The sequence below is a fragment of the Amorphotheca resinae genome (genome assembly GCF_003019875.1).
Source record: "Amorphotheca resinae ATCC 22711 unplaced genomic scaffold M430scaffold_11, whole genome shotgun sequence".
Lineage (NCBI taxonomy): Eukaryota > Fungi > Ascomycota > Leotiomycetes > Helotiales > Amorphothecaceae > Amorphotheca > Amorphotheca resinae.
Window position 1 is genome coordinate 764,158 of NW_020194481.1, and position 14,834 is coordinate 778,991.

General features: G+C 49.1%; 7 protein-coding genes across 7 annotated transcripts; 3 read left to right on the forward strand and 4 right to left on the reverse strand.

Annotated features, from left to right (window-relative positions):
* Nucleotides 1-1,100: 1,100 nt before the first annotated feature.
* M430DRAFT_36976 (hypothetical protein) lies at nucleotides 1,101-1,476 on the reverse strand (the record flags this gene model as incomplete). The annotated part of the gene is made up of 3 exons (XM_024867032.1): nucleotides 1,407-1,476; nucleotides 1,274-1,350; nucleotides 1,101-1,148 (listed from the first exon to the last, which is right to left on the reverse strand). Exons 1-3 carry the CDS (start codon nucleotides 1,452-1,454, stop codon nucleotides 1,103-1,105), a joined length of 171 nt encoding a protein of 56 aa, XP_024717935.1. The 5' UTR covers nucleotides 1,455-1,476.
* A 1,019-nt stretch (nucleotides 1,477-2,495) lies between these two features.
* Nucleotides 2,496-3,968, reverse strand: M430DRAFT_22102 (hypothetical protein; the record flags this gene model as incomplete). The annotated part of the gene is made up of 3 exons (XM_024864634.1): nucleotides 2,496-3,383; nucleotides 3,438-3,739; nucleotides 3,827-3,968. The coding sequence occupies 3 exons, from the start codon at nucleotides 3,966-3,968 to the stop codon at nucleotides 2,496-2,498; spliced, it is 1,332 nt and encodes a 443-aa protein (XP_024717936.1).
* A 1,833-nt stretch (nucleotides 3,969-5,801) lies between these two features.
* M430DRAFT_44897 (hypothetical protein) lies at nucleotides 5,802-8,144 on the forward strand (the record flags this gene model as incomplete). Its single annotated transcript, XM_024867728.1, has 7 exons — nucleotides 5,802-5,895; nucleotides 5,949-6,000; nucleotides 6,047-6,338; nucleotides 6,388-6,570; nucleotides 6,615-6,661; nucleotides 6,709-7,002; nucleotides 7,054-8,144. The coding sequence occupies 7 exons, from the start codon at nucleotides 5,802-5,804 to the stop codon at nucleotides 8,006-8,008; spliced, it is 1,917 nt and encodes a 638-aa protein (XP_024717937.1). The 3' UTR covers nucleotides 8,009-8,144.
* A 31-nt stretch (nucleotides 8,145-8,175) lies between these two features.
* On the forward strand, nucleotides 8,176-9,405 carry M430DRAFT_178875 (hypothetical protein). The gene has a single exon (XM_024863758.1). The coding sequence runs from the start codon at nucleotides 8,342-8,344 to the stop codon at nucleotides 9,167-9,169; it is 828 nt and encodes a 275-aa protein (XP_024717938.1). The 5' UTR covers nucleotides 8,176-8,341; the 3' UTR covers nucleotides 9,170-9,405.
* An 83-nt stretch (nucleotides 9,406-9,488) lies between these two features.
* Nucleotides 9,489-10,298, reverse strand: M430DRAFT_107702 (hypothetical protein; the record flags this gene model as incomplete). Its single annotated transcript, XM_024861175.1, has 3 exons — nucleotides 9,489-9,617; nucleotides 9,694-9,853; nucleotides 9,904-10,298. The coding sequence occupies 3 exons, from the start codon at nucleotides 10,296-10,298 to the stop codon at nucleotides 9,489-9,491; spliced, it is 684 nt and encodes a 227-aa protein (XP_024717939.1).
* Nucleotides 10,299-12,659: 2,361 nt separating this feature from the next.
* On the forward strand, nucleotides 12,660-13,340 carry M430DRAFT_22106 (hypothetical protein; the record flags this gene model as incomplete). Its single annotated transcript, XM_024864635.1, has 2 exons — nucleotides 12,660-12,709; nucleotides 12,767-13,340. The coding sequence occupies 2 exons, from the start codon at nucleotides 12,660-12,662 to the stop codon at nucleotides 13,338-13,340; spliced, it is 624 nt and encodes a 207-aa protein (XP_024717940.1).
* Nucleotides 13,341-13,606: 266 nt separating this feature from the next.
* On the reverse strand, nucleotides 13,607-14,638 carry M430DRAFT_108606 (hypothetical protein; the record flags this gene model as incomplete). Its single annotated transcript, XM_024861225.1, has 2 exons — nucleotides 13,607-14,076; nucleotides 14,128-14,638. The coding sequence occupies 2 exons, from the start codon at nucleotides 14,636-14,638 to the stop codon at nucleotides 13,607-13,609; spliced, it is 981 nt and encodes a 326-aa protein (XP_024717941.1).
* Between the last annotated feature and the right edge of the window lie 196 nt (nucleotides 14,639-14,834).

The following is a 14,834-nucleotide window of genomic DNA, read 5'->3' on the forward strand; positions in this document are numbered from 1 at the left end:
TCGTGAGCGATAGTGATTCGTGGGCCGCAACTTCGAATATTACCTTCTATCTTATTCCAACCTGGGGTCTGTGTAGAAAGCTATTATCCAAGCGGGAGGACCTGCAGATACACTGGGGTGCAAGATGTTGAAATCGGGTTGTACGTTGAGGTCATGTGGCTGTGGACATTTTGATCCGATGGCAGTTTGGACCATCCTCTAATGCTTCGGATGTACAGATCTTGATACTGTATATGGAAGGATTTGAAATCAATGATATCTTTAGATGGCACTTTTGGAGATTTCTCAGGCGTTGGCGGTTTATCTCTGGGGGGTTTGAAGAACGGAGCTGCTGAACGCTTAATTCTCATATCGATAATCGCAGGAAATGCAGATTGCAATTAGAGTGACAGATCCGGGTAAACGTTCTGCAGCCCCGAGCCTGACGTCTAATCCAACTACGTGGAGGCTTACGTGGAACGTGGTGAGGACGATGGGTTGCTGGTTCTCGGCTGCCAACAAGGTTGCTTACCTTAACTCCGGCTCGGTCAAATTGTGATCTGAGTAGCTGTACTCCGTAATTTTGATGGGAGGGCGGAATCGCTTGATTGGGAGTATGATGGACCGAGGGTATTTGCTTGGTTAGGGATTGGATGTGATATGTAGCGTCTGGAGGGGTAGAAGTGAGTGTGGAATGATAAGGGGTCGTGCGGGGCGTTGTCGAAAAAGGATCAACAATGACATGCATACAAACGGGGAATGTCAATTAAAGACCCAAGTAAACGAGGAAAGAGATCTCCAATGCCAGAAGAGGCAAAAGAAAAGCAAAACAAAGCAATCAATCACTCGATCTCACATTCCCGCAACACAGCAAAAGCAGCAGACGTTAGACTCGTAGTGCAAATTTTCTTTAATTCGTAAAAGCCACGGCAGGAAATATCATCATCGCGCGCGCCTGAGCAGTGCAGAACCAGTGCCCTCAGGGCTGATTGATTCTCGCTCCTCCCTCATCCCCCGCCCATTATCGCATTCTGTCAAAAACATATCCTCTCCGCGCCGTGTTGGATTGCTCGTCTCCCCAGGGTATCCAGCCAATCCATTAGCGCAAGCCGGGCGTGGGCATTTAGCAGCAGCAGTTAAGACACTCGAAGCAGGCGAGACCGGCGCAGCTATCGTCGTTCGTTAGCCGGGAGCCATTATTCGCAGAGGATAGGAGGACGGGGGAAAAAAGCCAAGAAAATAAAAATCAGGGTAAAAATAAGCATAAAGATGATGGATGAGAGGATCTACTTACACGCCACAGCAGACCTCTTCACCTTCTCCACCGCCACGCATGGAGACGGGCTCGGCAGTCATTTGCTCGACAGCGCGCTGGACAAGAAAATTAGCTGAGTTGACGGGTGCCTGCCAAGAAAAGGGGCACGTACAGGCTGCTCGGCGCTGACACGGCTTGGCTGCTGGGCCTGGACCTCCATCTGCTGGGTCTGGGGTTGGTTGACTTCCTGAGCAGGCATCTTGGACGTAAGGGTATTGATTATGAGGATTAAAAGTAAGCGAGAGAGAGAGTGAAGTTGATCGAGGAACTGAGCGAGCGGGTTTTTTGCTTTTCTTTTGTAGGTTTTGGGGTGCTGAGATGGGAGAGAGGGCGAGGGGAGGTCACAGTCTTTAAAGTGGATTTCTTATTGCTTTTCCTGTGCAGGGAAGCAGGGCCCTGGCTCAGATCAGCGGCATCAGCCCGGTCCTGACCCAGTCAGAGCTCGCGCTGACTCCCCGAGTTACAACCACAACTCCGTACGAGATGCACTCCGGACCATCGTGTCGACTTTGGATTTGGTTCTTCGAACGGTCTCGGTACGTTATGTGCCGCTTCATTGATACATACACCATGCGTTGACTCCCTTCCTCGCCTTCTTCTAGATACTCCTGAGTCCCTGAGTCCCTGAGTCCCTGCTGATAGAGACAATAGAGCGCTCCGTGTTATCGCTTCATTTCACTCAGCCAGGGCCCAGGGGACCTCGTTTCATGCCCGGCCATCTTATCTTTCGTCCACGTTCCCCAATTTACTCCGGAGCCCGTACCTGTGGTTGGCTGGCAGCGGCCTCCACAGGGCTCTCCTTCACTCAAACAGCCCAAACTTGACCCGGATGGGTCCAACCGCGAGTCGGCATTATTGGCTGTCTCAGGCCTTGTCTGGCCGCGCCACATTCTTCTTCGTGTCGTCCCAGTTTTCCAGCCACTGCACTGCACGAACCGGGCAACGGATCCTAGGGAAAGGGAAAGTGTCGGCGTGGCCTTCCGTGGCGCAGGGTTTCCAGCTGTGTACTGTGCGGTAAATACGACTTCGGTGTACCGAGTAGGTAGGTAGTGACGAAGCTATACGAAGCCAAACTCACAAGTGCGGAGAGAGCCACAGTATCTAGTCATTGGCTATCCCCAACTCACATGATCATTCAGCAAGGTCTGTCTCCTCGTGCTGTCTTAGAAAGAATATTCTGTTCAATTCCACCTGTCTCAATCTACCTAGCCCTTCTCCCAAATGCCACTTTCGGGAAGTCAAGAGGCAACTTCAACTTCGCAACCCTGCGTTGCGCCGCCGCCGCCTTCTCCAGCTTCAAGACCTTCCTCTGGGCTTCAGAGAGAGCTCCAACCTTTGCCCCAATTTCTCTAAAGTACTGCGCCATGTCCTTGGTCTCTAGCCTTAGATCCTCCTGCAAATCAAACATGTCCACCTCATAATTGTCCACCAAACAAGCCATCGCGCAGAGATGAGTAATGAGCAGATCGCTCTTGAACTTAGGTATAAACCCGCCATCTGCGAACTTCCGCTTCACGCCCTCAACAAGCACTTCGGGAATTCCGCCCATAGCTGTCTTCATGCTGTCTCTCTTTGGAAGAGCTCTCGCACCACCACGAGCCGGTTTGGCGATGTTTAAGAAGTCGATCAGAAGTAGCATATATCGAAGAATCTTGAGCTTCTCGATATTTGACCCCGCACTCTGTATTCGGTGGGCTACGTATCTCGAGTTGACTATGATTTCCTTCTTCGCCTTGATAGACTGTTCCCAGTCCATGACCGGAATGTGTTTCATCATCTCCACGCCAATGAGACTATCGATTGTGTAAACGTCCCTGACCTCTGTTGCCTCCAGGTTGGCGGTTGGTCGTGGTTTCGATGAGTCTGCTTGCTCCTGTAACTCGTCTTTTGTTGCCATGTCTGCCGTAGTATCGGCCATGGAAGCCATGACAGCAGCGGTCGTTGCATCAAATTTCTGGGACTTGCCATCGGCGCGCAATCTTTCAGACTTGCTGGGACCAATTGCATTCTCTGTGGTTGAAGCAAGAGCTTTCTGTGACTTCTTCGTACCGAATGCCAATCCGACGCCACTTCGAGGGTCGCCCGCGGTCTGAAGTGGAGCTGTTAGTACGATGACAATAACCATGTGTAGATCAAGCCTTACAGTAGGCTGGGCTCCTTTCTCTGGAACCTGAAATTGCCTCACAGTCCCCCGTACCTCCATCCTACGCGCCTCGATGATCTCCAGCTTCCCGGTTGCCGGGTCGTAGACGCCCACATAATGCTTCTGTAAGGAATCCTCTTCCCGTGCGGTGTAATTAAGTTTAGGGTGTGCGGAGGAATAAAGCAGGAGTTCTTCTGTTGCGATACTTCCGCTTTTCCCAGGTCGTTGAGGCGCATCCTCGCGCGGCTTCGTGTACGGCTGGAAGGGAATGGAGGTTGGAAGTGAGAAAGTGCCTGGCGCAACTGTATGAAGTTAGAATATGACCCAAGTTGGAAGCAACAAAAGGTGCCTATATGCTGAGCGAATCTGTACGTGGAGCGTGTTCGTACCTATGACGGGAGCCCATTTATCGCCATCTTGGAGAGAAACTTTGATCTTTCTATCTTCTTCAATTGCAACCTTTTTGCTGGGCTTCGAGGACCCATCAGTGCGCCTCTTGCGTTTCTTTCCTTTGTCAATTGTGTCTGCCATTTTGGATGGGACAGATTGTGAGGCAAAGTGGAAAATTCTGGGTTGTGAAGTTCTGCCTCAAGAAATGTTGTAGGTCGGCCAAACTTTTTTTTACGCCGACCTCGCCAAAGCACAAGGCTGGAGATTGAGCTCTCAACATGTATTTCGCGAAAATCCTTTACATCTTTTATTAGAATCCAAAGCATCGAGCATGTCTAGCAATTCAATTCTGAAGTTAGGTTCAAGCCAATCGCATATGCAACGCATTACCTCTGAGATTTTGGTCGTTTGTTGATGGGTTCAAGTTGCTTTCAATTCAGGTAGAGTAGCGGATCATGTCACAATAAAAGGTCATTATTTGAAGCATGAACTTCTTTTTTATTTAGCATTTAGCAATTGAAGTCGACGGTGTCTAGCATCTGAGGCAGCCTTCCTCCGAACGCTTCCGTTCATAAACCCTCGCGTGAACAATTCGACGATGCGTTGACCGATCTTGCTTCCTCCAATCATCCCTTCAAATGCCAAGTTCTATGCGTCATCAAGACCACTCTATCCTTGAACACCGGCCGCTATGGACGGAATGGTGGGGCTAATCCGTACTCGTGAACCGAATGCTGAAAAAGGCGTAGGCGTCGATGCGGGGGATGGCATAGACTCAGAAGCTATGTTGTCATGACGGTGTGATTTGGTAGGTAAGGTGACCGAGATCGAGTTGTTGCGAGTTGTTTATTTGCTAGGAGCTCAGTTAGCGAAAATGGTCAAAATTGATGCCAAAACAGCCAAAATTGAGGCCATTCAGCAATGACGAGCGGATGACACTTACGAGCGAGCCCGAGTCTTGCGGCGCTTTCTCTTGAGGCGTCTAACGCGCTTCTTACGCCATTTCGCGCGCATCTTGTCTTAACTGATGCTGTTTATAAGAAGATAAGTCAGCAAGAAGGTCATGGAATTGAATATAAGTCTGGTAGTGCTCCAAGTGACCCGGGGGATTGGGTACGCCAGAGACGAATGATTGTGAACAAACTGCGATTTGATTGATGCACCATCTGATAAAGCTGCAATCAAATCAAACTGCAAATTGGAAGGACTTACTTATCGAAGATGAGCGTTTGGATGAAGTTGTAGGAGAGAAGAGAGAGGACCGAGCTGGAGCTCAAATGATGTGTTGCAAACCCCGCTAACTCTTAGCGCACAGTAGGGTAGGGTTTCTCATGTGACCTGGAACCGAAGCGCGCCCTTCCCAATGAGAGCTAGGTGGGTACCTTACGTAAGATAAATACCTACCTAGGTAAGGGTGGAAGATAGTCACGTGGAGAAACTAGTCCTTAATTGGACTTAGTAGTAGCTAGATATACGGAGGTACAGCGGATAAGTTTTGTCACCGCCTTCTTCTGCCAGTTGCCTTCAAGTCAACAATGACTCTAGTTTAACGTCCATCTCGGACGATGGTTAAGGTAGTTTAATGTCAATTTCGGACACATGGTTCCGTTGCGGTATCTGATTGCCCTTTGTAGTAACGCGTCGTAGAGGAAGAGGTCCCGAAAGAGATGCACAGAATAGGCCGAGTCGTTGAAGAGAGTAGTGTACTTGTTTTTCACGTGACCTAGAGCCGAGGCGCTGCCTTGCCATTTTCCACTACGCCTTGCATACTACCCGCACATTAAAAATAACTTCCCTCCAATCAACCACCAGAACATCACAGCCATTTCGATCAATCAAGTTCAGCGGGGTGGCCAGTACCCCGTACCCATCATTGTTACTGGAGACACACCAGCTATACTATAGCGACTAATAGTTTCCGCCAAGTCTACTAACACGACCCCACTAATTGATACTTCCTTCCACGGCGTGGAGATGTCTGAGGAGACGCAGTTGCCAGAGGCCGAGAATGGCTTTGCTGATAGCATTGCCAATTTCGAGTTTGAATCCTCCGATGGCAAGAAGATAGGTAGGTGGGATCTTCTATCTCATTGTCTTGTCTCCTAACTAGGTCTCTACCAGACATTCCTCTCTACCTCGAACAGGAGCTTCTGATTGGCAGAGACGGCAACTGGTACGCTCTTTCCTTCTTCTTATGCCCATAGCTAATGGCAACCCAGCAATTGGGTTATCACGGATGATAGAGTTTCTAAGCAACATTTTCGCATCTACTCCATCGTGTACGAGAAAACTTGCGCTACTATTCCTCCATTGGTCTATTGTGAGGACTTGGAATCTCTCAATGGAACATATATCAATGATGTTATTGTCGGCAACATTTCCCGAGGAAGAACAAGGCGTCTCCTCTGTGATGGTGACTTGATAGAGATCAAACCATTCTGGAAATTCCGATTCCATCAAGAGATTCACGAACCAGTCGTTCGCGACGAAAGAGAATTGGATGATCTAGAGGTGTGAAAATCTTCCCATTTCCCACCCAACTGTCACTCACGCTTTTCAGCATTTCCACAGACGCTATGCCGTCACTGATAGAAAGCTTGGCTGCGGCAAATATGGCAAGGTGTATCTGGCAAGAGAGGTATCCACAGCGAAGCAGGTGGCATGCAAAATCATTGATTTCGATATGGCCATAGACAAAAAAAGGGCAATGCGTGAGGTCAACATTCTTGCCAAAATCACTCACGTAAGTTGCACCTCTTCTACGAATTCCAATCTTACCCTGTGTAGCCGAATATTATCAATCTTAGAAAAGCTTTCTGTTCACACGACGCGTTGTAAGTACTGCCTCCACTCATTGACTAGCAAAGGTTAACATGTCAAGATACATGTTCACAGACCTGGCGTCTGCAGGTGACTTATTCTCGTACATGCAATCTCACGGCGGACGTCTCGATGATTATCAATGTCGTGTTATCACTCGACAAGTCGCCCTCGCCGTCCAATTCTTGCATTCAAAAAACATTGCTCATCGTGACATAAAACCAGAAAACGTTCTTGTGAGCGACACACGTTTTGGAGGGCGGGCTATCTTGACAGATTTCGGCTTTGCCATCCAGGTAAACACTCGAACGGGCAGGATGATGTCCAGATTAGGTACTTATGGCTACATTGCTCCGTAAGTTCATGCCTATAATTCTATCTGGACCAGTTCGCTAATGTGCTGTAGGGAAGTAGATGCTGTTGAGGAAGCAAACCTAGGCTATAAGAAAGCCGCAGATTTGTGGTCACTTGGAGTCCTCACAGCGTGCCTGTTTACTGGCGAAGCCGTCATCCCGCGTGATGAGCCAGCTGAATTGAGCCAAGACGAGGTCAAAGACCGGGTTTCGGGGATGGTTCATCGCCGTACTAGACCACAGTGGTTGAAGATACCCAAACGAGCTCGGCGATTTATCCTCAGCCTTCTGGTCATTGATCCAGATTTGCGGATGACGGCCGATCAAGCTCTCGAGCACTCATGGTACTCCAAACCTCCGAGGGAAGCTGAAGCCTTGAAAGCAGCAGTGGAGAGGATAAACAAAGACTGGAAGCAACGCAAAATTAACGATGAGGTTACCGAAGCCCTTCCTGGTGTGGTGCTCAAGAAGCCGCCAGTGGTGAAAAGCCGGTATAAAGTTCTGGATGCTTCAGCATCCCCATACTTTAGCTTAGATCGCCACTTGCGCCCGACAATGCCATCGACGAGAAAGCGTATCCTGGAAGATCTCAACGAATCAGGCGCTCAATTTATAACCGTCAAAGACCCTGCCACTACAGGGAGGAACATTGCAACTCTGAAGGGTCGAGGAGCGAGCAACATTAAGGTAGTGGAAGGAAAGGATTTGTTTGGCATGTCCATTGAGACAAGAACCACGCCCCAGTCCGCTCCAGATCTTGAGGCGGTGGATCAGATGTCTGCCGCCCCAGTACCTCTGATGGGGAAAGAATTCGAATTCGGACCCATATCTACAAATCCCTATTTTAGAGTGCGGTGGATGCACGAGGTTCCAGTCAGGAAGCGCGCAAGAAAAGAATCAGATGGGAATGATAGAAGAATCCACGATATTGCCGCGAAGACGTTGCCGCGACTTAGTACGGCAAAGGCACTCAGGGATGCTGTAAACGAGATAAGGGAACTGGCGTAGATGGCGGCAGGCAGACATATGTACCTGCTATGTGATATAGGATGGCATGAGATTTGTTGCATCGGAAAGGATTGGCAGGCTGTCTATATACCCATTTGCTGTTTGCTGCAATAAACTCTATTTGACACTGCAAGGCTATTCTGACTTCTCTTATATATCCTGCAATCCATATCCAAATGCATGAAATAATCTCTCTAAAATAGTTTTGACAAAGGACATAATTGCAGGCAAGAAATCCTGTGCTGCTTGATACCTCCGAGACATCTCGTCTCATACCAAAGGACGACGATATTGTGCCCCTTCTTATCTCAAACATTCCCAAACACAATCCCTATGAACTATGGAGCTCTTTCACCTTCGAATTCGAGTATCACTTCTCCTACCCTCGAATCTTCCGATCTCTTCCTTAACCGCCTTCGAATTTCCACAACTATACATCAACTTCACTTCCTCAAGCTCTCCTTCAGCCACATCCTCAACTCCAACTACGCAATAAGATTGATGGACAAAATGGAGACCACACCTTCTATTGTTGCAGCAACAACAATCAGGACAATAGATCCGGACTCGAGTTCCAATGAAACAATCGAGACAATAGCCCCGGACTCGAGTATCAAAACCACAATAGCAGCAAGAACCTCAACGCCACCACGAGCGCTAACCATCTGGATACCACCCCGCCACTCCACATCTCCAATATCGATAGTCGAGAGCGTCTTCTCCTCTCGATCAAGCGTAACCAGTCCCCGAAGCCTCTCCACTTCCCCAGTCTCTCCCACCTACGACAATGAAACACCAGAACAAGACATAGCAAGCAACGAGACACCAACCAGAGATCCCTGTCTCCAATGCTCGATCTTAGGACTGCGCTGCTCCTTCTCCTCAAAGAACCCACGGACGAGGCGTCGGGAATTTACGCCGGGTTGTCGCCGCTGTGCTGGGAAAGGCGAGGAGTTTTGTGTTTGGCAGAAGCCAGGTAGCGAATATCGAGATGGTGGATCAAAGTACTGTGCTGAGGGGGTGGAGAGCGAGGATGTGCAGAGGAGGGTGGAGGAGCTGTTGGAGCCGAAGAGGGAGAGTATGAAGTGGTGTCTTCCAAAGATACCACTAAGGGCGAGGGCGAATTTGAAGCCTGTGCAGTTACTGTGGGCGGGAAAGTAGGGATCGAGTGGCACACCCTTTGATATTGAATTTTGGGAGAATGTCGGGGAGTTAGGTTGGGCTGATTTAGCAGCGGGAGTGAATTTACGAAGGAGTTGAGAGAAGAATCTGGGAATTAATGGGATCCTACAGGGAGTAATCACTCGACTTACTCGCAGAATTGAAAATATAGGGACTATCTTAGATACCAGGAAAGGACATACTGACACCCCTGCTATTACCCGGCGGTGTTGAGAGCCTCCCGAAGCCTAGGATTCAATTGTTAATAAGGTTTGAACAAGGTGTATAAGCGCAAGGAGTAGGTAAGGAGAGGATGATGTTACCCATGTCTAGTGACAGTAATTGCATCGGGTGAAAGGCTTGCAATTTTCTGAGCCAGTTCCACGCTCTCAGAGATGACGGATTCTGGGCTTTTTGAGATCTTATTGATCAGGTGGAAACCCAATGCCTAGATAATTCCAGAGTCAGTGACCGCCTGATCAGGCCAGAAAGGGGCCAGCACTCCCGTCCGGGGAGGTCCTCACCTCCTTGGCAGAGAGTCTGCGTCCCGTCATGGCGATCTCCGAACCGATCTGGAGCCCACAGTTACGGACAATCCGGGGGAGCCCGCCAGCTGCGGCGTAGAGTCCAACTGTTGCTTCTGGCAATCCGAAAGATGCCGTCGGCGAGGCTACCACCATATCACTGAACCCGTCAGTCATTGAGCAGCTATGCTATCTGTAGCCAGAAATCACCAATTCAAGCAAATCTCAAATCCACCCCCAAGAGCAAACCCATTGACGGCGGCAATGATAGGCTTCTTTCCGGTCCGTCGGCTTATTCCACAGAAGCCGGAGGGCGGATGCCTTGCGGCTGACATTGGAGGCGGTGATACCCTGAACTTTCGCTGCTCAATCAGGTCCTGCCCCGCACAAAAGGCCTTGGTCCCAGCGCCAGTAATGATTGCGACCCGGAGACTGGGTTCCTTATCGAACCAGGAAAATAGGGCTTCAGCTTCCCAATGAGCATAGGACGGAAGCGAATTCATAGCACCTTCGCGGTTGATGGTGGCCAGAAGCACATACCGAGCCGGGTAGCTCAGGATGAAGGATTCTGATGAAGGAGGTGTTGTTGTAAGGTCCTCAGCCATGGGGAGTGAGTGCTTGGTGGTTTTCGAAGGGTTGGAGCTGTTGTGGATGATGGAGGCAGGTTCTGTTATGTAGGTAAGTTCGTTCCAGACTCCCAGCAGATGTCAAATATATGTATGTATCTACCCCGCAAAGGGTAGATCATCATCGTATATGTACCGAGTATCTCAGGGGTACATCCGAAGTAGACCAGGTACCTAGGTAGTGGTTAAACCCCGCATCGCCGAGCATGGCTATTAGGTGTAAACATGTGCTCAAGGGGAAGCGAAAGAGAAGCTAGTCAGAATCCGGCTTTTGGGAGACCGGCAGTGTTGAGAGAGCAACACAACGAACGTCAGACAGGTATGATCAGTTGCTGTTCGAGGGGCCAAATATAAAGATTGGGCTTGACGCATTCGCGGCAAAGAAAAAACCCCAGTGGTTGCCTAGCAAGATCTAAGATCCTAGTTTCAGGTTTATGTGGTCCAAACCATCTTTTGTATATCCTGGATTCCAGCGGTCAGATTTGGAGCAAGATCTGCTTTCGATGAGGGAGACCACAAGTTTCGTTCAAATCGAACGATCTGTCATTCGGAAATTTGCTACATCGTGTACAACAGCATTCTTTCTAGGATCCTGTAAGAGGCCGATGTCCGAGTCGTACTGAACACGCAAACGCAACGTGACATACAGAGCTCAACTCGATCCTTGGTCCAATCTCGTGCAGAACTAAAACGGTACCAGGCATGGTAATATACGAAGAGATACCATCTGTCAACAAGTGAGGCGGTCGTGCACGTAATTCTCAGTTAGGGGATACAGAATCAATACACTGTCTCTCAGTGAAACAAACCGGAAGATATCCGGGGCTTCTGCGCAGCACTCCCTGACAAATAGAAGCCCGACGCCTAATTTTCATGCAGCAGTACAACCTCAAAGATTGCCAACCAGAACCACATTAGAAGCTTGCAGCTATTCCAAGGTACCTAAGTAGGTATTCCACATGTTGTGCCTCGTCAGTTCTCACACTTCGTGTGTGAGGTATCAAAGAATGTGGCGTGCTGCAAGCCCTACAAGGAACAATCATAGCCCACAAGTATACTGGGACACTGAAATTCTGGCCTGTGGTCCTGGATGCAAAAGTCCTCGTTGCCCAGGGCGGTGCCACCAGGCGCGCCTTAACAGCTGCAGTGCTATGTTACTCACCTTGCTCTCGAAATAGCTATTGTTATTATGATAACACCATGGTCATGAGTATGGTCATGGTCACAGTTACCCCACACCTCATTGATCAGTGAAGTTACAATATCCTTGAAGATCTCAATCTTAAGGTTCAGTGATAGGGATTGTAATGATATACTTTGTACTCAAATCCAAACACAAAGAGAATGTTCCCCGCAGCAATGGGGGAGATGCTGATGGATGACGCGTGCTCTTTGGTTTCATGTTCAATCCAGGTCTACCTGGTACAAAACGCCACGAGGGCAGCAGCATCCGCAGTGAACCAGCATCATGAAGCCTTCTCGAACACTTCAATCCTCCCTATTCATCTGTCGTCGTTCTAAAGCTGCGCCTCCTATCTTTAGTATCTCAGAAATTTAAGAAAACTTTCTTGGTAACCTGTGGCTTTGAATTCAAGGACTACCTAGGTAGTGACATACGAGAGTGCTGCTTGCCCCCGAACCCCCTTTCTCGCTTTTCCTTTTTACCCTTCCGAGGGCCTCAAGAAGTCCCCCACCAGTCTTGTACGCCAGGATACAAGGCACCATGGTTATGCTACGACCCACCTGGTCCTATTCTTCCCCGGTTCTGGAATAATTCCTTTTGCATTTTCAGATGAACACCTGCTGGGTTGTAACTGACAGGCGGCCAGCAGGATGGGCTGACTGGACACCACGCGAGACTTCGACACGAGCGCATTGCACGCCACAATTTCTGTTCATTGTCAAATTAGTATTCTGAATACCTTTTTTTGGTTTTACTACCTCCCCTCAATAATGTCCTGCGTTTCCGTTTCAGAAGCTCGTCTTAGGTGATAACGTTACGCATTCATGGGAAAAGCAAATATCATGTATAAGTATACTGAGACCTTGCCCGTTCTTTTCATCTTCCTTGTCTGCGAAATACATAAATCTGACCTTTACTCTCATTGCCTGTTATCAATTGCCATTGCGGACCTCGACAGGTTTCCAGGAGCGGCATACTTCAGCATCCATCCAAGCCCATAAGTCATTGTTCACTCTTATCAAATCATTCATTCCCCATCATTTGCCTCTTTCTCGGAAAATCCTTGTCGTATATTCTTGAATAATATTTTCCACGATACAACGCTTATTGCACCAGCGTGCCAGCACCTACTCATTCACGGCCCGGACTTATCCATCATGCCAGCAAACTCAAATGCCTCCTCGACTGAGGCTCGGAATGGGTCTGCGTATAGGTAGTTATAGCCATACCTTGTCCAGGTTCATCTAACTAGTGTAATCCTTAGTCAGAGTGCTCATGAGCCCGACTTTGAATCAAATCTACCATATCCTGGTGCATCCACTACCCAAGCTCGTTGCCCTGGTAGGACCCCGTACCCGGGTTCTGCCACCTTGAATCAAAATCCTGTCGACAGGACTCGCTTAGGGGCTCGCGGCTACCAGTATATGAATGGGAATCATACAAATGGAATTCAACCCAAGGCAACGTCTCCAGATGAGACTAACCAGGTGCCCGAACGTCACGCCGAATCACATGCCATGAATCAGATACATAATAACTATGCCCTGGACATAACTTATGGGCATGAGCTGGTACCTGAAGACGGACAACTTGGGACTGGGACTGCTAATCATGGTATTGAAAGCCGGCCTTACCAGCACGGGGGTGATGCTACCAGCCAGGCTTCTGAACAAGGCTATCACGTCCAACATAATGGCCAAATGATAAATCAGGAATACCCTCCAGCAACCAGAAGATGGTCCGCTGAGTACTCACCCGAAGAGAGACTGCGCCTTGGACTCCCTCGATGGGAGAGTGAGCAGCATCGACTTGCCTATGAGCGAGGCTCACAGTCATGAATGAGTCCGTTGATTAGGTCTCACAAAAGATAGATGGTTTTGGCGGCTATGCCAAACACGCTGCAAAGAACTCACCGACAAGATATTTGGATAGGTGGATTTGTCACATGTATAATAGGCTGTTTGATTATATTTCATGTGCGCTTGTGATGCATGTTCTCGTCGCCTGTCATCTATAGGTTACTTCTAGGTTACTTTGTTCTGCCGATGTTCCCAAAACACCTCCTTGAATGTCTTCTGCCCCCATACTGCAATGCGGAGTCCAACTATGGTCGTGACTTAACACCTTCAACCTCCTTCGCTACTCTAACCTCAACTTCGCCATTTTCCATGCCGAAATAAGCTGCAATGGGCTTCTGGCCACCGCCTTCCTCGCCCGCGTTGGCAACCTGGATGCCATTTCTCCCGTAGAAAAGGCCGACTTCCAGAACTCCTACTATTCTCTTTAGTCTTCTGCCTAATTGGTGCACCTCCCAGACACCACCCTCTCCATCGCCTTTCACGCCATCTTTGATATCAGCAGATATCAGTAGTGGACGAAATGGAGCATCCATGATCCACATGCCGTTATCTGTAACGACTGGCCCTGCCTTGGCACTACCCCCTTGACGAATTTTGGGATCTGGTGAGCCAAGAGTGATCAAGATTCGCTTGATAGTTGGTGCTGCCAAGGGCGCGATTTCGATTGGAATGGTTTGCCACGATGTAAGAAGACGCGGTTGAAGCTTGCGATAATCTATACGTCTTAAGCCCGTGACTCATACTCTCACTGGCCAAAGTTCCTTACCCGCAACGCATATAAATTTCTTTGCCGATGTTGCTACCAGCTTCTCTTGGAAGAGACATGCTCCACCCCCCTTTATGCAATTCAGATCCTCGTCGATCTCATCGGCACCATCGAATGCGACATCCAGACTTTGGCGCTTTCCTTTTAGTCCTAAATCCTGTTGCCCAGTGGCAACGTCAAGAGCATCCTCCGCGCCCATCTTCGTGGGGATTTCTTCAACTGGGGGTAAAGCATCAATGCTCCCCAATGGAAGACCTGCTTCAATGATCAGTTGCTTCGATTGATCCCCGGTGGGTATGAAGGCCATTTTGGATGTGACCTCGCGGCCCTTGGCTACAATTGCCTCAACTACATAGACAACAGTGCTGCCAGAGCCAATGCCAATATATTTGTATGATGTATCAAAATGGTCCTCTACCGCTTTATATGCCGCCCTGCGTTTCGAAGCTTCGATTGGAGACAGATTCCGGTGTGCGGGCGCCGCATTGACAGCGGCGTTTGAGGAGGCCATTGGACGAGGATGATTGCCAAGGGCTCCGTCTTTTGTGAGAGAGGTAACAGCGCGGCTCTGTTGGGAAACAAGCCCTTGAGGATGGTGCTGAGCCGGCTGAGATGGCTTGAGTGGTTCGCAGAAGAAGGATGCTTTCAGGCCAAGGGAAAATGCGGCAGGACTGCAATGCTTTGTGGCAGTGGTACGCAATAGTGCT